The sequence below is a fragment of the Lepus europaeus genome, chromosome 8 (genome assembly GCF_033115175.1).
Source record: "Lepus europaeus isolate LE1 chromosome 8, mLepTim1.pri, whole genome shotgun sequence".
NCBI lineage: Eukaryota > Metazoa > Chordata > Mammalia > Lagomorpha > Leporidae > Lepus > Lepus europaeus.
In genome coordinates this window covers 94,912,081-94,934,739 of record NC_084834.1, presented here as the reverse complement: position 1 = coordinate 94,934,739, position 22,659 = coordinate 94,912,081, and the positions used below count along the sequence as shown (strand labels likewise).

Genomic DNA, 22,659 nt, shown 5'->3' with positions numbered 1-22,659 from the left:
CTTCCTGGATAAATAAAGGCCATAGCCGCCGAGTCAACGGGCGGAGCTAAGTTGTCGTGATTCAAGCTGTCGCGGGAACCCCGAAGGCGGAACCCCACGTAATTAGAAGATGACCCGAAGTTGCTGCGCAGTGGGGTGCAGCACGCGGGACACCGTGCGGAGCCGGGAGCGCGGCCTCTCCTTCCACCAGTGCGTGTGAGAGCAGCCCGGGAGCCAGCACTCTCGCCGCAGGGCCTGGCGGGCTGCAGGCCGAGGCGGGGCCGGGCAGTGCGGGGCGCCGCGGGGCGGGGGAGCCCAGAAAGTTGAGGTCTGCTTAGCTCCGGTTTGCCGGTTCTGTCTCCCTCTGCCTGCTGCTTGCCTAGTGGCGTTTGACAGGGTTCCTGGAAGGAAGCCCGCCTTTCTCTGGGTGCTCCTACTGCTTTCAGTGAGGAGACCGGGGAGGGAGGGGGCTTGGGAGAACTGAGGGGCCCGGGTGAGCTCACGTCAGGTTTCGGCTGTCCTGCCTTGACGTTGCAGGTTGTTCAGTTCGGTTAACCTGGCCATACCAGGCCGGTCCGATTCTGGCTGATCTGGGCATGGAAGTGTCCTTTGGGCCAAGAGTGGGGCACAGAGGGAGTAGTTGGAAAGTGCAGGTTCAGTGTAGAGGAGTGGGAGGCAAAGACTTGTGTTGCCGGATTAAGGAGTTTGGACTATGTATGGTAGACCCGATTTATTTATTTTATTTGAGAGGCAGAGGCTGAGAGAGGGAGAGAGGGCTTCCATCCGCTGGTTCACTCCCCAGATGGCCGCAGCGGCTGGAGCTGAGCCGATCCAAAGCCAGGAACCAGCAGTCTCCTCCGGGTCTCCCATGCGGGTGCATGGGCCCAAGCACTTGGGCCATCCTCCACTGCTTTCCCAGGCCACAGCAGAGAGCTGGATCAGAAGTGGAGAGCCAGGACTCGAACCGGCGGCCATATGGGATGCTGGCACTGCAGGCCGCGACACCACCAGTCACTTTTTAAAACTTAGGACTGATTCCAGCCCTCGGTGTGTTAGCAGTTGTATGGCTTCCTGTCTCCCTTGCCATGTTCTCTCTTCAGTAAATTCCCCTACTGTTATTTTAAACTGCTTTATCTACTGTTAGTTGCTGAGAGCCAGTAAGCACCCTCTTGTTACTCCTGCATTTAAACACAGCTCTATCCTGTGTACCCCCTTTCACTGCCCTACCAGTCTCCTCCCTTCATAACCGGGCTCCTCACAACTGTGTACACCGAGTCCCACTGGCTCTTCTACCTATCATAGCCAGCTACCTGCCACCACTGCCCTAATAAAATAACAATGGCAGAGGGTCACCCGCGGCCTTGCCAGATCTAGTGCGTTCTTAGTCCTTCCCTGGACCTGTTTTTAACCTGTCCTCGTTTGGACTGCTCCTTGAGATGCCCCGTGCTCTTCTAGGCCAAGTTCTTTCCCCTTCTTTTCACCTTCCCGGTTTCCTGGAAGCTCTCTTTTAAATGCAAATTTTTTTCTTGGTGTTCCCCTGGAGGCTTTTCAGAGTCTCCAAGCCTGAATCCTGGTTCCTCCGGGAGGACTTTCCTCCTGGAACCCCTCCCAGTCTGAATTACATTTGCATTCCCTCAGTGTTTCTGTTACTGTACCCTTGGGCTGAATGAACACACGTTTCTCCGTGATTAGGAAGAAGGCATTTTTGTCATGCTGACGCTAGGAAGTTGTAAGGAGAGAATAGATACAGAAAAAGGAGTTACATACTATTGTGTTAGTCCTAGCAAGGGGTTCTAATAAGGAATTGAAGTAAGGGCTTGGTAAAAGGGGTGATACCGGAAGGGCAGAATTGGACAACTTGCCATTGCTGTGACTTTTTTTTTTTTTTAAGATTTATTTATTTATTTGAAAGAGAAAGAGACCTTTCATCTGCTGATTCACGCCCCAAGTGGTACAGTGGCCAGGCCAGAGCAGAGCCAGGCTGAATCCAGGAGTCAGGAGCTTCTTTCAGGCCTTGCATGTGGGAAGCAAGGGCCCAGACACTTGGGCCATCTTCTGCTTTCCCAGGCTGGGTCCAAAGTGGAGCAGCCAGGACACCAAACGGATGCCCAGGCGGCAGCTATCGCTGCTGTGACACAACACGGGCCCTGCTGTGACTTCCTGATCATGGAGCTCCCTCCATAAAAAAACCAGCCAACCAACCTTGAGCACTTAAATGTGTGTAGTGATTGTTAAAATCCATATGTAAAGTACTGTATTGATAAAATAATTAAAGGATCAGGCAAAACTTACAAAATCAAATTCCCAAGTAAATATGGATGCTGTCCTGCAGAAGAGGGCACGCACATCCCTTTCCTGGCTATTGACCTGACTGATTGGATCCATAGCTTTTAAGGTATACAAGACCCCTGTGATCTGGCTTCTAGCTGCCTCTCCAGTCCATCAATAACCACTCCTTGCTACCTCTGTGCTCCTCTTCCAACTTTCTGGAACTTACTTTTTGATGCTTTGTGCTGTCAGTAAGATCCAAGTAATTATTTTCTATTTTTATTTCCTAATTATTTGCCCTGTGTGGTCACTATGCATGGAAGATTCCTATTGAGGCTTCAACTCTAGTTCTTTTATTTCCTCCAAAGCCAGCTCCACACTATAGCTGTAGATGAAGTAGCAAGGACAGAGGCTGTGGTGTTAAAATTACCTAAAGGTCAAGAGCATTGGTGCCCTATCAAAAGCTTATAAGAGGTTTTTTTTTTTTTTTTTTGTATGTGTGTGTGTGTGGTTTATTTTGTTTTTGCCTGCATCATGTTGAAATGAATTGTTTTGAAGGTTTTAATTATGCAATGTTTCAAACAGCCTAACAAACAGAAAATGATATATAACAAACACCTGTTGTGCCCATCACTTGAATTAAGCAAATGTTAACATTTGCCTTGTTTCAGATCCCACACAACCCCCCTTGGAACAAAGCTACAGGCACTTAAAGCCTCACTTCTCAATCCTTTCCCTTCCTCCCCAAAGGTAACTATTGTAGAAAGGGTTTGTTAGCCCACCATTCTGGAAAATATTTTATGTTCAGAGAGCCAAAGGTAAATTTCCGCCAGTCTTGTAAAAGCCTGGTCACAAGGAGAAAGAAAACAGGATGCTATTAGAGTATAAACCAGTTCCTTAGTGTGGATGTGAGATGATGACTGGGATTTTTCTTCTGTCAGAGGTGGCTTTCTACTGTGGAGACATGAATCCAATTTCAGCTGTTTATTGGTGGCTGTACTTGGCTCTGGTCTTGGTCTCACCTCCTCTAAGAGAATAAAAACCTGCCTTATAGAGTCTCTGTAAAGCTGAATATTTAAAATATAGTTATAGCACAAGGTAAATGCTCTAAAAGAATTATCACCAATTTAATTTTGCCCATTGTGCTCAAGCCAGTTAAGTTAAACAATGCTATTTCCCACTAGAAAATAACTCGGTGAAAAGAGATTTGCTTTACCTTCATTGGAAAACCAATTCCCTGTTCATTCTCTCTCTGTTAAGTAGCATCATCTTCCTGGAACAACAAAATGGAAGTTCCAGAAATGGAATTAGCCGTTCCCTGGAAATAAACTGTAGATAGTACAAAGTGCTTGTTCCGCAGCCCTGGGAGGAGGCTCAAAGATGAAGGGGTGTGGCTAATACCACACAGCAGGAAAGGGTCCCCACTGCCCTGCTGACCCTATGTTCTCTAGGTGCCTGAGACTGCACCTGAGAATCAGGTTTTGCCATACTACTGTATTCTGTAATAATTGTCAGTCATCTCTGTTTTGAAAGACTAAATGCTTTAAAATCCATATTAAAGAGCACAAAAGACATCCTAGCTACCTATAATTCTGTCTCTAAGTCAAAGAGAAGGGAGCAAAAAGAGTACTTCCGTGATTTTTACTATGTTTACTTCGTAAGTTCCTAAACAGAAATTTGACTGGCGTTGAAAAATAGAGAAATGCAAGGTAATGTTATATTCAAGGCTAGGAAAAAATAGTGCCTTCTCCCAAAAATGAGAAAATTGAGTGTAGTAAATCTACTTGTTTCCTGTTACATAACAAATTGAAAATTCAGAGGAAACATTATGATCTTGCACATTTCTGAGAGCCAGAAGTGAGTGAGCTAGATCTTACAGGGTACCTCTAAGACTGCAGTCATCCCAAAGCTTGTATTGAGGCTGAAGGATCTAATTTCAAAAAGGCTTCACTCACATGGCCTTAGGGCTCACCAAGTAGGCCTCTGCATAGAGCTGTTTGTAGCATGGTAGATAACTACCCCAGAGCACACTGTCCAGCAGAGAGTGCAAGGAGGAAGCCTCGGGTTACTCCTGCCCTGTTTGTTCTTTAGCAAATCACTAACTCCAGCCCCTGCTCAATGTTGGTGGAATTGGGCTCTACCTCTTAAAAGGAGAAATACCAAAGAATTTGTGAATGGGAAAGGAAAAGGTACGTATGTTCTTGAACCATTTAAATTTGAGCAGATTCTGTTCCATGTAGGCAGCGAAGACAGAATATGGTAGGCTCCTTAGTAGCAGAATTGCCCCCACAGATTGAAACAGATAAAATCACTGAGATGTTGAACTTTTAGGCTTTAAAATCAAAGAGCTTTGACAAATGAAATAAAATAAGTAAATTAAGTTTTTAATTGGGTTTTATGTAAAGCAGTTCAATAAATGGGTTTGTATAATATTACTATAGTATTACTCTAGTATTTTCATGTTAATAGAAGTTTAATATGATTGCTATAGATTTCCAACTGATATCTTACTGCGCTCAAAATGGATCAGGGCTGTTAATCGTGTGGACCCCAGAAGCAAAAAGATTTGGATCCCAGGACCATGTGCTATGCTATGTTCCAAACATTTTCAAGAAAGTGACTTTGAATCATATGGCTTGAGAAGAAAGCTGAAAAAAGGATCCGTGCCCTCTCTTTGTCTGCACAAGGTACTCAAATCTAGGTGTAAACAAAGCTAAATTTGAGAGTTTAAAAATTAAGATTGCCCACATCATAGCTAGAATTTGCACAGAGAATCCTGAGACTTAAAATAAATCCAAAAATAATAAATGCATTGATATTCATTTTAAAAATCTATATGTAATAACATTCTGTTCTGGAGAGTTTTTTTTTTTCAAGTATATACATGCAGATCATTTGTACATACAGAAAAGTTACTAACTGATTGCAAAAATCAACCAAAAGGTATAAATGCCTTAGAATCAGGCTCTTGTTTAGTACGAGACCTTTCTTAATACTTTGAAATAATCTACTCTTTTTGGCCCCTCCCAACAAAGTTATTTATCTTGACCAAAAATATGTCTAACATTGGTATTGCTACAGGGAGAAATATATGAAAAATATGTGACTTTCTATAAGTGAGTCACCAGTACTGGGATTACAGACTTATGTTTCTTTCAGTTGTCTTTATCTTTTTATCCTTTAACCACAACTTTCATACATGACTTTTAATTTTTACATACTCTGCAATACTCACCTAACTGTTCTTACTCTAACATCTTCTAACTGATTGCAATTGTCTTTTGGGGTGGTTCTGTATCAGTGCCCTACTCAGTGCATAGTTGGTGTCAGATTTACTCATAGCAACCAAGAGCTTTCTATTAATTGATTCATACATTTCTAATAAACTCTTTTCAGACCACATACACTTAACCTTCTTTTATGTGTCTGTGTAAAATCAGTGTTAGTGATGATGTATTAAGGCCTACAGTGGCCCAGGCTTTGCACTCGGACATTTTGTATCCTCATGACAACCCTCTGTTACCTGCATTTTATAGGTGAGGACACAAAGGATTGTAGTGCTTAAGCGATAGCAAGTAAGAGAGGGAGCTAGGATTCAACCTAAAGCGGTCTATTCCAATGCCCATGCTCTGTCCGCTCTTCTCTTTTTGGTCAAATAATTTCCCTGTCTCATCCTTTAAGAATAAAGTATTCAAAACTCATTCCATGAAGCATTCTCAAATTACTGTCGCTTTTCTCTAGTTACTTTAATCATTTCAGAAGATTTCAGCATCACAGTAATGTATCAGTATACTTGCACGCACTGAAAAAGACTGTTTACACTGTTCTATAGACTGTCAATTGGAAAAATTCAGAGTCCTTGGCCTTTCATATATAATTCCCCATCAACCAGGTGAGTGCTTTGTAATCAGTGGTATTTTTATAGCAATCTGTGAGATGATTTCTAAAATAACTTTCATTTCCTATTTCTGCCATAGGTTCCTCAAGGTATATGCCCTAAAGGTAAAGCAAGACAGAAAATCCTGCAGCAGCCTCTTCCAGATGATTCCGAAGAGACTGCTACTGAGGACCATAACTATAGTTTAAGGACACCTTTGACAGTCGGTGCAGAGAAACTGGCTGAAGTGCAGGAAATGCTGCAAGTGTCCAAAAAAAGACATGTCCCCGTAAAAAACTATAGGATGATCAAGAAGAGAAAGGGCTTACAGTTAATTGATGCACTTGTAGAAGAGAAACTGCTTTCTGAAGAAACAGAGTTTCTGCTACGAGCACAATTTTCAGGTATTGCCCCCCATACTTTATGTGATACTTAATAGCTCCTTATTTTTTCAATGCCATTAAATATTTACTTTGCTACTGCCCATGAAAACATGTTTTCAGCTGTGAAGTGAAAGGTCTCAATAATTTAAGCAAGAAGAATGAAAAGTAACCAAAATCCTTTTTATATTTCATGGTTTCCCTATTATAAAATTAACTTGTTTATTCTAGGAAAAGAGAAGAAATAACTAAGTGATAAAACGACGCATAGCCCCACCACACAGAGATGAAAACATGTGGTTTACACAGCTTTCTATTCTGGGCTTTTGCTTTTTTATAATAGCTTTCACCCATGCTATTGGAAGTTAGCAGTTTTTAAACTGCTGTGTAATTTATTACCAAAGTCTTTTAAGAGTGGGGTCGAACTATGTAATGTGCAGAGTCTCTTTGGTGAGTCCCTATTATTTTTCTTTAAAAGTTCTCTAGCATAGATACATGCGCAAATTCATGGATGGACCACGTGGTCCTCTTTGTGAGCCAAGATGTTGAAGAAGGGCAGAGTAAGAGTTGCCAACTTATACTTTCATGAAAATAGCTGAAATGGTGGACTTACATTCTAGGAAAAAAAAATATTCTGTTTGTAGAAGAGTGTCTCCGGAGGGAGGGAATAGATTAAAGAAATAGGGGACGCCACCAGGAACAGAGGTTTTTTTTTTTTCTCTCCATGGTAGGCATTTCTGTTCAATATAAGTAGTACCCTTACCCTGTCCCTAGAAAATGTCGCTCCTATCTAATTTTCACCTTTGAGTGAGTGGTAACCTTGGGAACAAATAAGACAAATTAATATCATAAGCCCAAGACTTAATTTTATCCAGTTATTTAATTTACTTTCCTGTTCCTCTTAAAATCTTCCAGTCTGGCTGCCAATGAATAATAAAACATGAATCAAGTTGAATATGTTTTTGTCCCTTTTGGTAGCAAAATGATCCATGATAAATAGTCAAGGGACCCTATACGAGATGTTAATATCCGAATAACTAGAGTTAAAATATGACTAAATTTGTCACATTTTTTATGGCCAGTGTATTTTACATCCAGATATGATCTGTTCCTGTAAATGTTACTATTCAATGTTTCACCACAAAAGTAAATAAATGTCAGGGTTAGCTTTGTGGCGGAGTGGATAAAGCTGCCACCTGGGACACCAGCTTCCCATATGTACGGTAGTTCATGTCCCTGTTGCTGCACTTCTGATCCAGCTCCCAGCTCATGTACCTGGGAAAGCAGTGGAGCATGGCACAAGTGCTTGGGCTCCTGCACCCACTTGGGAGACCCGAAACAAGCTCTTGGCCCCCAACTTCCACTTGGCCCAACCCTATCATGTAGCCATTTGGGGAGGGAACCAGTAGATGGAAGATCTTTCTCTCTGTGTCTCTTCCTCTTTTTATAATTCTTCCTTTCGAATAAATGATAAATCTGATAAATAAATGTAGGGCTGGTGCTGTGGTGGACTGAATAAAGCTGCAGCCCGAGGTGCCAGCATCCATTTGGGCGCTGGTTTGAGTCCTAGCTGCTCCTCTCTTGATCCAGCTCTCTGCTTATGGCCTAGGAAAGCAGTGGAAGATGGCCCAAGTCCTTGGGCCCCTGCACCCCTGCGGAAGACCCAGAAGAAGCTCCTGGCTTCTGGCTTCAGATCGGCTCAGCTCCAGCCATTGCAGCCATTTGGGGAGTGAACCAGCGGATGGAAGACACCTCTCTCTCTCTCTGCCTCTCTGCCTCTGTAACTCTGCCTTTCAAATGAATGAATAAATCTTAATAAATAAACGTAACTTTAACAGATTTTCGCTGGGAGCTACATGACTGGAAGGACGCAGCTGCGTACTCTACAGAAATGAAACAGTTTGCTTGTACACTCTACCTGTGCAGCAGCAAAGTCTACGACTATGTAAGAAAGATTCTTCAGCTGCCTCATTCTTCCATCCTCAGAACGTAAGTGAATTCCTCTTTAGATGTTAAATGAATGAAACAGATACGGTGTTCTTGGATTGTATTTTATACATTAAAGCTTTTAGTATTCATGCTCAAATGTATGCATTTCAAAATTTTTTGCCCCAAAATAAAATTATCTTTTAACTTAATTTTCCATAATCTTTTTGAAATGGCCTCATACTCCTATTTATTAGCCCATTTTATAAAAGCTTCTAGGTGGCATTTATGCATTATTTTACAACAGTAAAATGTTCACCAATAAAATGAAGACACATAGGGGCCAGTGTCATGACACAATGGGCTAAGCCTCCACCTGCAGCACCGGCATTCCATATGCATGCCAGTTTGTGTCCCGGCTGCTCTTCTTCTGATCTGGCTCTCTGCTTATGTCCTGAAAAACAGTGGAAGATGGCCCAAGTCCTTGGGTCCCTGTACCTAGGTGGGAGACCCTGAAGAAACTCCTAGCTTCTGATTGGCTCAGCTGTGGCCACTACTGCCATTTTGGGGGCTGAGCCAGCAGATGGAAGACCTTTCTCTTTCTAAAACTCTACCTCTCAGATAAATAAATAAATCATAAAAAAAAATGAAGACACATAGTCCTGACAAGTTTTTTTGTATCTCCCAGATGTTGGAGACACTCAAGGCAATAAATTTTTTTTTCAAGATTTATTTTATTTATTTGAGAGACAGAGAGAGAGAGATCTTCCATCTCTGATTCACTCCCCAAACGGCCACAACGGCAGCGGTTGAGCCAATCAGGGGCCAGGAGCCCACTCTGGGTCTCCCACGTAGTTGCAGGAGCCAAAGGACTTGGGCTATCCTCCACTGTTTTCCCAGGCCTTCAGCAGAAAGCTGGAGCGGAAGGGGAGCAGCCAGGACTTGAACCTGCATCTATATGGGGTGCTGACATCACAGCTAAGCCAACAGAACTAGCCTTTGTCACTGGTTTTACAGAATCTTTTTTTTTTTTTTTTAATAAATGAGATTAAATTAAATTGAAATGAGATGAAATTGAATTAAAATATGACTAATGAAAAAAATGAGAAAAGGAAGGAACATTTATTCATTGTTCCTAGTTATTATGTTCTTATAAACAATTGCTGTTAACATTTAGAGTATTTCCTTCCAGTCTTTTGTCTGAGCTTAGACTTACTGGATTTTACGTAGTTGTGATCTTTGGTATATAAATTGCCAGATTGCCTTTTTTTTTTTTTTTATTTTATTATATGTGCTTTTTAATCTGTGTTATTTTGAACTCTCTATTTAAACAAGTTTTAATGGCTGCATAATGTCAAGTAGTTCTCTGCTATTTAACTCTGGTGTTCTCCAGTTATTGGACCTTTGTATTATTTCCATTTTTTTATTGTAGTTGTTAACACTTCTTGGCCTTTTGGGTAAGATCAAGTATGGTTGTCATTGCTATTTAGTAAGTTGAGATGAACATTTGTATATAAGGGCACCTACTGTATCCTATAATATGACTGTTACCACTCAGACTAAATATTACACTTACTTGTAAATGTGAACTTTCTGCTACACAGAAATATTTTTATAAGATACTGCATTGATATTTCTTTTGTGCCTTTCTTAATATAGTCCTCTCTTCTGTACTTGCTCTATGTAAAGCGTTGCTGACTGGTTTTTCACCATGGTTCATGTAAGACTTCTTGCCTTTTTTGTCTTTCACGGTTTTCGTCACTTCCCATTGTTCTTTGTCAGCGTCTAGATTGAATCTTCCCAGGCAATTCAGCTCACACTCACCTTTTCTCTCTTCATGTCTTGCATTTTGTGACCTTTGCTATGACGTTAGGTATTTAAGTTTCCAGTTCTGGTACGCAAAACAGCTGCTTGTTTCTTTGGCTACTTTGGCTGGAACTCTGGTACATTAAAATAATATATAAGAAGATAAGTACCAGAAAGTGAAATACACAAAAAAAAGAAAAACAAAAGAAAAAAAAAAAAAAAAGAAAGTGAAATACACAATACTTCACTTCTCCTAGTGTCACAAAACAACTGTTGTAAGCAGTTTGGTGTATATCCTCCCAGATATCTTTTTTTTTTTTTTTTTTTTTGACAGGCAGAGTGGATAGTGAGAGAGAGAGACAGAGAGAAAGGTCTTCCTTTTTGCTGTTGGTTCACCCTCCAATGGCCGCTGTGGCCGGCTCATCGTGCTGATCCAAAGCCAGGAGCCAGGTGCTTCTCCTGATCTCCCATGCGGGTGCAGGGCCCAAGGACTTGGGCCATCTTCCACTGCCTTCCCGGGCCGTAGCAGAGAGCTGGCCTGGAAGAGGGGCAACTGGGATAGAATCCGGCGCCCCATCCGGAACTGGAACCCGATGTGCCGGCGCCGAAAGGTGGAGGATTAGCCTGTTAAGCCACGGCCCCGGCCCCTCCCAGATATTTTTTAAAACTTTCAATAAAATTTTGTCGTAATGGCCGTATGTTATTAGTACATACATTTTTTTTTTTTTTTAAGAGTTAGAGATATCTTCCATCCACTAGAATGTCCCAAATGGCCACAAGGGATGAATTGGGCCAATCTGAAGCCAGAAGCCAGGAGCTTCTTCTGGATCTCCCACTCGCATGGAGGGGCCCAAGCAGTTGGGCTATCTTCTGCTGCTTTCTCAGGCCACAACAGAGAGCTGGATTGGAAGTAGAGCAGCTGGGACTTGAATCAACTCCCGTATGTGATACTGGCACTCAGGCAGCAGCTTTACCTGCTACGCCACAGCACCTACCACTATTCATACTTGAACTTTATCCTAAAAATGTCTGCATGGTCAGACATTTGTGTTTGGTTACATTTACATTCATTTTCTCATTAAATTTTTTTTTGAAAAGATTTATTTATTTATCTGAAACAGAGAGACAAGAGGCAGAGAGAAAGAGAGATCTTCATCAACTAGCTCACTCCCCAATTGGCCACACTGGCCAGAACTGTGCCTATCTGGAGCCAGGAGCTTCCTCCCGGTCTCCCGTGCAGGTGCAGGGGCCCAAGGACTTGGGCCATCCTCTGCTGCTTTCCCAGGCCACCGCAGAGAGCTGGAATGGAAGTAGAGCAGCTGAGATTCGAACTGGTACTCATATGTGATACTAGCACTCAGGTGGCAGCTTTACCCACTAAGCCACAGTGCCTACCCCTATTCATATTTAGATTTTATCCTAAAAATGTCTGAATGGCCAAACATATTTGTATTTATTACATTTACATTCATTTTCCCATTAAAAATTTTTTTAGTGAATTATTTATCTGAAAAAGTTATACAGAGTGCAGGAGAGGCAGAGAGAAAGAGGTCTTCCATCCATTGGCTCATTCCCCAATTGACCACACCAGCTGGAGTTGTGCCAATCTGAAACCAGGAGCTAGGAAGGAACTTCTTCCAGTCTCCCACATGGGTTCAGAGGCCCAAGGACTTGGGCCATCTTCTACTGCTTTCCCAGGCCATAGCAGAGAGCTGGATCGGAAGTGGGGCAGCCGGGACTCGAACTGGCACCCACATGGGATGCTGGCTGTGGCTTTACCTGCTAAGCCACAGCGCCAGCCCCCCTGTATCTGTTCTTAACACAGCTTTGCTTAGGTATTAGATCTTAAAAGTGATTATATTTGCTATTCATTGATTGAATACATATCGATCAGAAGCAGCCAGTGCAGCAGGAGCTAAATGAGGAGACTACGGTAGCCTGGAAGCCAAGTGTAGGAAGTATGTCAAGGAGGGAGTAGTCCACTAAATCAAATGCTGCTGGGAGATCAGGTAAGTGGACAGAGAATTGACCTTTGATTTTTTTCAAGATGGCAGTCATTGGTAACTAAGACAAAAGCAGCTACAGTGGAGTAGTAGAGAGGTAAACATAGTTCAGGTGGGGTCCAAAAGAGACTGGCAGGTGATGAAGCAGAGAAAACGATCGTGGACTCTGTAGGAGAACTGTAAAATGAGTGTGAAGCTGGAAGGGAACATGTGTTGGTGGAGGATGTCTGTTGGGGTTCCAGTGTGTTTGCATGCTCGCGGGAGGGATCCTGTAGAAAAAAGAAAATTGGTGATGCTCTAAAGAAAGTATGCTTGTAGTAGGATAACATCCACCACTGTTGTGGAGGAAAATCTGAACGGAACAGGGACAGTCCAGTCATTGAAACAGAAAGAAAAGTGACTATCCAGACAGTAGTTAACAGATTTGGTGATAAGAGACAGTTTTTATTGGATTGCTTCTGTTTTATCAATTAAATAAAATCATCAGCTGAGAGTTGAGGAGGGAGACATTAAAAATTTGGGGAGAGGCTGGCGCCGTGGCTCAACAGGCTAACCCTCCACCTAGCGGCGCTGGCACACCAGATTCTAGTCCCCGTCGGGGCGCCGGATTCTATCCCGGTTGCCCCTCTTCCAGGCCAGCTCTCTGCTGTGGCCCCGGGAGTATAGTGGAGGATGGCCCAAGTGCTTGGGCCTGCACCCCATGGGAGACCAGGAGAAGCACCTGGCTCCCAGCTTCGGATCAGTGCGATGTGCTGGCTGCAGCGCGCCAGCCACAGTGGCCATTGGAGGGTGAACCAACGGCAAAGGAAGACCTTTCTCTCTGTCTCTCTCTCTCACTATCCACTCTCCCTGTCAAAAAATAAAAATAAAAAAAAATTGGGGAGAAAGGGGAAAAAAATGTGAATAGTTAGCTCAAAGACCAGGGAAGCAAAAAATTGGGAAAACAAAGCACCAGAATTATAGTCAACATGATTGTTTTTCCTCCATAGTGATGGAGCAACAATTAGATGGCCAGCAATTAGATTTGATGAGGACAAGCCAAGCCAGACTTAAATATAAAAAAAAAACAACTTTGCTTTGTTTAGATAGGTACTTCATTCACTAATTTCATCTTTTTCTAATTCTTTTTTTTTTTTAAAGCTTTATTTATTTTTACTTGAAAGTCAGAGTTACAGAGAGAGGAGAGGCAGAGAGAGAGGTCTTCCATCACTGGTTCATTCCCCAATTAGCTGCAATGGCTAGAGCTGCGCTGATCCGAAACCAGGAGCCAGGAGCTTCTTCCAGGTCTTCCCACATGGGTGCAGGGGACTAAGGACCTGGGCCATATTCTACTGCTTTTCCGGGCCACAGCAGAGAGCTGGACTGGAGTAGAGCAGCCAGGACTAGAACCGGTGCCCATATGGGATGCCGGTGCTTCAGGCTAGGGCATTAATCTGCTGTGCCACAGTGCCGGCCCATCGTTTTCTTATTCTTAGCTACATCAGACACCACTCTGGTTTTCTCTGTTAGATCCTTTCTCAGTTCTCCCTGAATTCCTTATGTTCAAAACTTTCTCAGAACTGGCCTTCTTATAACTCTAGTACTTTGAGTCTTACAGTAAATCATTGTTACAAATTCCTTGGAATTACTTAGCTTTGCTTTTTATAACAGTGATTTTGTTTGGTTGTAGTCATAGAAAGTGCTGGCACAATTGTTACTATTTATATTTTCTTTGTTCCTAACATTCTATGTGTATATTCATGACAGTTTAGTAAATTAAATTAACTTGCCCTATAGATAGATGATCTAAAAGATTCAAAAGTGAGTAAGACAGGCCAGTGTTGTAGTGCAGCAGGTTAAACCTTAGGTTGCAACTCTGGCTTCCCATAAGAGGGTGAGTTCAAGTCCCATCTGTTCTGCTTCCAATCCAGCTTCCTGCTAATGAGCCTGGGAAAACAGCAGATGATGGTTCTTGTACTTGGATCCTGCCATCTCCCCTGGTTGGAGCTGCCCCAGCTGTTGCAGCCATTGGCTGATTCACTCCCCAAATGCCTACAATAGCTGAGGCTGGGTCAGGCTCAAGCCAGGAGCCCAGAACTTCATCTGGATCTTCCACATAAATGGCCAGGACCCAGCTATTTGAACCATCATCTGCTACCTCCCAGGGTGCGTATTAAAAGGAAGTTGAATGGGAAGTGGAGTACCCAGGACTCCAACACAGGCATTCCAAGCCGTGATTTAGCCACCATGCCAAATGCCTGTTTTTTGTTTTGTTTTGTTTTGTTTAGACTCATTTAGAGTAAAACTTCTACATAAAGGCATCAAGTAGTTGCATTACATCCTTACTGCATATGCAAATTTGCATTTTGGGTGTTGATTTGAGATCCTAACACAAAAAATTTAATTATAATTTGGTGACATAATTGTGAAGGGTTTTCAACATGCTAGTGCACTGTAGCACCACTGTACTGCTTTCTCATCATCCACTATTTTTGTCCTCTTCTGAAACACAGCAGGTAATGGGGTTGTGGCACAGCTGGTTAAATTGCTGCCCACAATGCCAGCATCCCTTATGAGCACTGGTTTGAGTCCTGGATGCCCCACTTCTGATCCAGCTCCCGGCTGATGAGCCTGGGAAAGCAGCAGAAGATGGTCCAAGTACGTGGGCCCCTGCTACCCATGTAGGAGACCAGGATGGAGTTCCAGGTTTCTATCTTTAACCTGGCCCAGTCCCAGCCATTATGGCCATTTGTGGAATGAACCAAGTGGATAGAAGATCTCTCTCTCTTTCTCTCCCTCTCTCTCTCTCTCTCTCCCACTCTCTCTTGTGGCTCTGCCTTTCAAATAAATAAATACATTTTTGGAATAAATAATTAAATACAACCACCAATAAATGCATTTATTTGTCTCTTAAAATAGATTATAAGCAATTTATTGTCAAAGGATAGATTTTGTATTCTATTACCATTTTTTTTCAAAGCCATTTGTGTATCATGAAATCAGTTTAGTGTATCAGTATTGCCACATAGAGTGTATGTATTTCATACATGTGAAAGTAAATGCCATGTAGTAAGAGTATATTTTGCTTAGGGTCCATCACTGTGGAATAGTGGGTTAAGCCTCTGCCTGCAACACCAGCATCCTGTATGGGTGCCGGTTTACATCCTGGCTGCTCCACTTCCAATCCAGCTCCCTGCCTGTGGCCCAAGTCCCTGAGCTCCTGCACCCACATGAGAAACCAGGAAGAAGCTCCTGACTCCCGGCTCTGGATCATCCCAGCCCTGACCCTTTTGGCCATTTGGGAAGTGAACCAACAGATGGAAAACCTCTCTGTCTCTCCCTGAATCTCTCTGTAATTTTGCTTCTCAAATAAATAAATAAACCTTTTTTAAAAAAAGAGTATGTTTTGCTTATGAAACTATTAGGTTATAGCTAAAATATTTGGAAAGCCCTATCATAAAAATCTCCATTAAGTAGAGGTCAGTTGTCCAAGAGGAAACCTTGACTGCCTAGAAAATAACCTCTGAATTATGAAAGTATACTTCTGTTATAGATGAGTACCTCAGTTTCTCTGTCAGCCTCCAGTTTCTTCTAATTTAGAATATTATAATAATCATATCTGTTTTCTGTCCTGATCTTCAATACATTAGGAAGCACACATTGGAGGAATTCTGAAGATAGACCGAAAGAGTTGTAGGAGAGAATAATTAGCAAAATGATAAGGAAGATCAGCGGTTTATGAAAGGACTCCTGAGGTACCGTTGTATTAGTGTCCCTACAGGCATGGTTTGGTGCTGTAAGAAGTGATAAAAGCATTGCACTGGGTTGTGCAAGTATTCCTAACTGGCAGCACAGTAGGACCACCTCGCCTAACTTCTCCCTCTGTCCCAGTTTCCTACTCTGTAAAATAAGGCAGATGAACTAGATGTTCTCAGCGGTTCCTTCCCGTTCAACAGTATTCTCATTTCAGTGAATTTATAGGTAAGATTGATGGATGGTGTACAAATTAGAACAGACTGCGTAATTGATTTGTATACTTTCTGAAGAATGAATGAGAAATTACCAGTCATGTTATAGTATGTTTGCATCATAAAATACTGTTTTGTGTTTCCAAGCTTTTCTGTTCTCTTGGCTATTTCGTTGTAACTGTATAAATGTATGCTTGAAAATGCTTGCAGATTTTGGCTAGTTGGCTTTATTTCTAGAGGATTTTTTAGACCACTTAAGGCATGTTTCCCTTTTATTTTTTTATTTCTTCATTCAATTTCTATATTTTTCTCTTTGTGTATTTTCTAGGTGGTTATCCAAATGCAAACCCAGTCCAGGTTTCAACAGCAACATTTTTTCTTTCCTTCAAAGAAGAGTAGAGAATGGAGACCAGCTGTATAAATATTGTTCACTGATCATAAAAAGTGTCTCTCTCAAGCAACAACTTCAGTGGGATCCGAGCAGTCAGAGTTTGCAAGGTTTCATGGATTTTGGCCTTGGAAAACTGGACGCTGATGAAACACCACTTGCCTCAGAAACTGTTTTGTTAATGGCAGTGGGTATTTATGGCCATTGGAGAACACCTCTAGGTTATTTTTTTGTAAACAGAGCATCTGGATATTTGCAAGCTCAGCTACTTCGTCTGACTATCGGCAAACTGAGTGACACAGGGATCACAGTTCTGGCTGTTACGTCTGATGCCGCAGCTCACAGTGTTCAAATGGCGAAAGCGTTGGGGATATGTATTGAAGAAGGCAACATGAAGTGTACGTTTCAGCACCCTTCATCTTCTAGCCAGCAGATTGCATACTTCTTCGATTCTTGCCACTTGCTGAGATTAGTAAGAAATGCGTTTCAGAATTTTCAAACCATTCAGTTTATGAACGGCACAGCACAATGGCAGCACCTTGTAGAGTTAGTAGCACTGGAGGAACAGGAGTTATTAGGTATTGGAAGACTCCCAAGTAAACTTGCAAATTCGCAGAAACATATACTGAAAATGAATTGTGCTGCCCAAGTCTTTAGTGAGAGTGTTGCCCGTGCGTTAGAATATTTGCTGTCACTAGGCCTGCCTGCTTTTCAAAACTGCATTGGTACCATCAAGTTTTTACGTCTAATTAGTAAGCTATTTGACATTTTTAATAGTAGGAACTGTTATGGAAAGGGACTTAAAGGACCTCTGTTGCCTGAAACTTTTAGTAAAATAAATCGTGTATTAATGGAAGCCAAAACTGTTTTTGTTACATTCTCTGACACTAGCAATAATCAAATCACTAAAGGTAAGCAAAAACTAGGATTCCTGGGATTTTTGCTTAATGCTGAGAGCTTAAAATGGCTCTACCACAATTATGTTTTCCCAAAGGTCATGCCTTTTCCATATCTTCTGACTTACAAATTCAGTCAAGATCATCTGGAATTATTTCTGAAGATGCTTAGGCAGGTGTTAGTAAACAGTGCCAGTCCTACCTGTTTGGCATTCCAGACGGCTTACCATAATGTGGAGAGCAGATACAGAGATCAAGATGAAGTTTTTCTAAGTGAAGTAAGCACCTTTGACATTTCAATTGCACGAAGGAAAGACTTGACCCTTCGCACGGTTCAGCGTCAGTATGGCATCAGGGCCGTCAGGACTCTCTTTCCTAAAGAAGATGTTTACCGGGACTGGTCTAGTTGTTCACTAAGTGCAGCACTACTAGACCTGTCAGATCATAGGCGAAATCTCATCTCTTGTGCCGGTTACATTGCAAATAAATTATCAGCTCTGTTAACTTGTGAGGACTGCGTCAATGCTCTGTACACATCAGACCTCAAAGCCTCTAAAATTGGGTCACTGTTACGTGTTAACAGGAAGAGTGGTTCGTATTTGCCTTCACAAAGTCTCTGCCGAGTCATAAATACCTGTGAGCAGGTTGTAAGAAGCCATTTAAACACGGCAGTGTTTGAACTAGGGCCTAAACAGAGAGAATCTTATCTTCAGCAGAAAATACTACATGAGCTTTTGGGGCACCTTTCTCTTTTTGTGGATTTAGATGAGCATCTTTTTGAGGGAGAACCATGTGCCATCAACCACTTTGTAAAATTGCTGAAGGATATAATTATCTGTTTCTTAAACATCAGAGCTAAAGATGAAGCTCGGGTCCCTTTAAAACATCACTCAGAAAGACCTGAAATGAGAACCTTACCAAGAAAACTGGTCATTATTGGGTCACACATGTTCAAGTTTGGCTAATAACAGTAAATTCAGACATTTGCTAAGTAATGGTGGATACCCATTCAAATGAGACCAGAAATGTGTTAGCGTTTTTATGAACATACTTTACACTTGGTGAAGTTCATGTCACCATATTAGCAACTAACTGTTCTGCGCAGTGAATAATTTGCAATTCTGACATGGAATTCCTAATGCATATCATAAAGATCTCTCATACTTTGGTATGGCCTGTGGCATTTATGAGTTTTCCAAAATGTAGAAAGCAATAAGTCTGGAGGGAAAGACCTGACCAATAGGTTCTGTCTTTGAAGATACGACTGTAAGACAGAACAGACAGACTACATTTCCTAAAAGACCTTTGGTTTATGATTTTTAAGATTATTAACAGAACACCTGTGGAACCTTGGAAATAATCTTTATCTAAAAATAAAAATTAAGTTGTGATTTGGAAATCAGGCTGAAGCCAAATGTCACATACCACAAAACTTCCTGGGCTCAGGATACCTTAAGATGAAAGTACTTCTGCTCTGTTAGGCAGAAGGTTAAGTACATGGTCACGGATTGTTCTGGTGCTGCAACCGAGCTGTAGTGTAGTCTGGGAAGGACGTAGGAACACAGTTTTCACTGCCTGAGTCCTGGACTTCGAAATACTCCTTTTAAATAAGAGAAGGTGATCACTTAACCTGACTCCTGTTGGAAGAGCCTGGGGCTCATCAGAAAGTCAGAGGACGCCTTTATTTCCGCTTGGCCCTCTCTCAGGTCTACTTGTGTTTGCGAGGGCTAAGGTAATGTTACACATATATTCAGTGTTGAACTAATACTGGAATATCACTGCACATGTCAGTAACTTGCCAAAGGACAGGAACCAACATACAGTGGATGTTTCAGAAATTGGAAGAAACTGAATCTGAAGATGGAAGCATCTTAAGGAAAGTTTTCTCCACTGTCTCACTCAGATTTAAAAAGTAAATTAAAAGAACCTACGTACAGGTACTTTCCCAAAGCTGAATATTTTAGTGAATAAAAGAAGAAAGAAACACACATTCACTTGTGTTTGTAAAATGTCATTTTGTCATTAAATGTTTGAAAATTTTAAATGGCAAAAGAAATGAGGTAAAAGTTGAGTATACGAGGAAAAAGCCTTTGGCCTAGAGGTCAAGCACCACTTAGGATCCCTGCGTCCTGCATCAGAATGCTTGGGTTCCTGCTCCACCTCCGGTTTTGATCCAGCTGCCTGCTAATGCGCCCCCTGGGAGGCAGCAGGTGACGGCTCGAGGACTTGGATCCCTGTCTTCTACATGGGAACCCTGGTGACAGGCATTTGAGGAGGGAAGCAGCGGACAGAAGATCTGTGTCACTATTTCTGCCTTTTAAATTAAGTTTTTTTAAAAAAAGAATATTTTGGTATGCTTGTTTACCTCAACACAAAGGCTTAAGTTTTGAAATGTAACCAGTGTTGTACTACATTTATATAAGACCTGTTGCTGAGAAGTCTGAATTTTGTTATTTTTTTTTTTTGCCGATAAAATCAATTTTAAGTAAACCTTATTTAAAGAGCCTGCTCATAAATCACCACCTTTAACTGTATGTAAGTACAAGTTTTGTACCTGGTCTTTATTTAAACTAGGTCCACGTCTGTAATGTCTAATGCTCTTTGCTGTTGTGCTTGACAATGCTAGTATGTTTTGTATTTGAAGAAGTAGGTATTTTTGCATTGTTCCCTTAAATGCTGGATAAATAGGGAGGACAGATGCTGGAGACAAGAATATTTCCACCTTACATTTAGCACAGCTAATGTCCCTTGCACCTGTGAAAGGTTTCTAAGTCTTATATCGGATTTACTTGGTATGATATGCTTGACAGTGAAATATGTTATTCACATTTGATGTGATTAGGGTGATTTGGTTATAATTTCTACTCATGAAAGGAAAATGAGTTCCTTTAAAAAACCTGCCTTCCTAGGGCAGGCTCTAGGCCCAGTCATTGAGCTGGTTAGAATGCTCATCTTACATTGAAGTACTGGGTTCGATCCTCAGCTCTGGCTGCTGATCCCAGCTCCCTACTAATGCAGACCTGGAGAGCCAGTGGTAGTGACTCAAGTACCTGGGACCCTGCCACCCACATGGAAGTCATGGTTGGCGCTCCTGGTTCCAGCCCCAGCTATTGTGTGTGTTTGGGGAGTAAACCAGTGGATGGGAGCTCTCTGTTGCTCTGTCTCTAGGAAAACAAAACCAAAGAAAAAACAAACTTGATATGAAAAAGAAGACAGGAAGAGACCATGTTTAACCAAGTTTAAGATACCTGCCTCCCACATGAGAGTGCTTGGTTTCCATTCCTGGCTCTGATTCCTAATGTCAGCTTCCTGCCAACTCAGACCCTGGGAGGCAGCAGTGATGATGGCTCAAGTAAGTAGGTTCCTGCCACCCCGGTGGGAGGCTTGGGTTTTATTCCTGGTTCCTGGTGCTGGCCTGGCTCAGCCCATCACTACATGTATCTGGGGCATGAACCAGCAGATGGGGATTCCCTATCTGCCTCTCACAAAAAAAAAAAAAAAAAAAATTCAAATGTATCCTTCCTAATTTCTAAGTAGTACTAGTACTGTTGGGTAGCCATACTCACAAGAACTCAAAGACCTACGTGTAAGAGGTAAATCTAGAAAGCTCTGAAGAAAATAGGGTAACAGACGGATTAGTTGGTGGTTTCTTAGATGTCACCCTCACAATAAAGGAAAATAAAATCAGACCTCATCAGGACTGGAAACTTGTGTTTCAAAGAGATACCATCATGAAAGTGAAAAACGATCGAGAATTTTGCAAATCATTTAATAAAGGACATAACTAGAATATACTTTAACTCAATAATCAAAGGACAACCAATTTTAAAATGGGTAAAAGGGTGGGAATTTTTTTTTTTTTTTTTTTGAGAGGTAGCGTTATAGATAGTGAGTGAGAGAGACAGAGAGGAAGGTCTTCTGTCTGTCTGCTAGTTCACTCCCCAAATGGCCACAATGGCCAGAGCTGTGCTGTTTCGAAGCCAGGAGGATGGAGCTTCCTCCAAATCTCCCACGCGGGTGCAGGGGCCCTAGGACTTGGGCCATCTTCTACTGCTTTCCCAGGCCATAGCAGAGAGCTGGATTGGAAGAGGAGCAGCTGGGACTAGAACCAACTCAATAGGCTAATCCTCCGCTATGTGGCACCAGCACACCGGGTTCTAGTCCCGGTCGGGGCGCCAGATTCTGTCCCGGTTGCCCCTCTTCCAGGCCAGGTCTCTGCTATGGCCCGGGAAGGCAGTGGAGGATGACCCAAGTGCTTGGGTTCTGCACTCCATGGGAGACACCCCAAGGGAGACCAGGAGAAGCATCTGGCTCCTGCCTTTGGATCAGTGTGGTGCGCCAGCCGCAGAGCGCCGGCCGTGCCGGCCGCTGCAAGGTGAACCAATGGGAAAGGAAGACCTTTCTTTCTGTCTCTCTCTCTCACTGTCCACTCTGCCTGTCAAAAAAAAAAAAAAAGTTACCTATGATCCCGAAATTCTAAAATATAACTCAGAAAAATGGAAACATGCACACACACAATTTGTATATGAGCTTCACATCGGCATTGCAAATAGCCAAAAAGCAGGGGAGAGAGGGACTAAAGTGTTCACCAACTGATGAATAAGTAGAAATATGCTATATACATAAAATGGGTCATACAGCAAATCTATATTTAACCTTTTAACAAACCACCATAACCTCCTGCAAGTGTACTTTCTTAAGTAGCCATTCTAATGGGTGCATGGTGCTATTTCACTGCACCTTTTATTTGCATTTTCCTAATGATAACGATGCTGAGCCCATTCATACACTTATGGTCATCCATTTCTCAGGGGAAATGTCCAAGTAGTTTGTCCACATTTTGGAAGGTTGATTGTTTTATGTTTATTTATTTATTTATTTGAAAGGCAGAATGACAGAGAAGGAGCTTCTTCCATCTGCTGGTTCACTCCCTACATGGCCACAACAGCTGGAGCTGGGCCAGGCTGAAGCTGGAAGCCAGAAACTCCATCAGGGTCTCCCACATGGGTGGTGGGACCCAAGAACCCAAGTACTTGGGCTGTCATCTGCTGCCTCCTAGGTGCACTGGCAGGGAACTGGATGGAGAGTGGAGCAGCTGGGACTCAAACCAGCACTCTGAGTTTTGGGAGTCCCAAACAGCAGCTTAACGTGCTGCACCACAGCACTGGCTCCTCGTTGCTTTCTTATTG

The 22,659-nt window shown here is 42.4% G+C and overlaps 1 protein-coding gene across 5 annotated transcripts; it reads left to right on the top strand.

Annotated features, from left to right (window-relative positions):
- The first annotated feature begins 18 nt into the window (after window positions 1-18).
- Window positions 19-19,919, top strand: THAP9 (THAP domain containing 9). 5 transcript variants are annotated; one of them, XM_062198571.1, is made up of 5 exons: window positions 19-195; window positions 4,739-4,934; window positions 6,225-6,528; window positions 8,343-8,493; window positions 16,515-19,919. In XM_062198571.1, exons 1-5 carry the CDS (start codon window positions 110-112, stop codon window positions 18,433-18,435), a joined length of 2,658 nt encoding a protein of 885 aa, XP_062054555.1. In that variant the 5' UTR covers window positions 19-109; the 3' UTR covers window positions 18,436-19,919. The 5 variants fall into 5 exon arrangements, with proteins under 5 accessions (XP_062054555.1, XP_062054556.1, XP_062054553.1 ...); XM_062198572.1 differs by having other exon boundaries at window positions 19-189; window positions 16,515-19,918; XM_062198569.1 differs by lacking the exon at window positions 19-195 and adding an exon at window positions 788-1,026 and having other exon boundaries at window positions 16,515-19,918.
- Window positions 19,920-22,659: the final 2,740 nt, after the last annotated feature.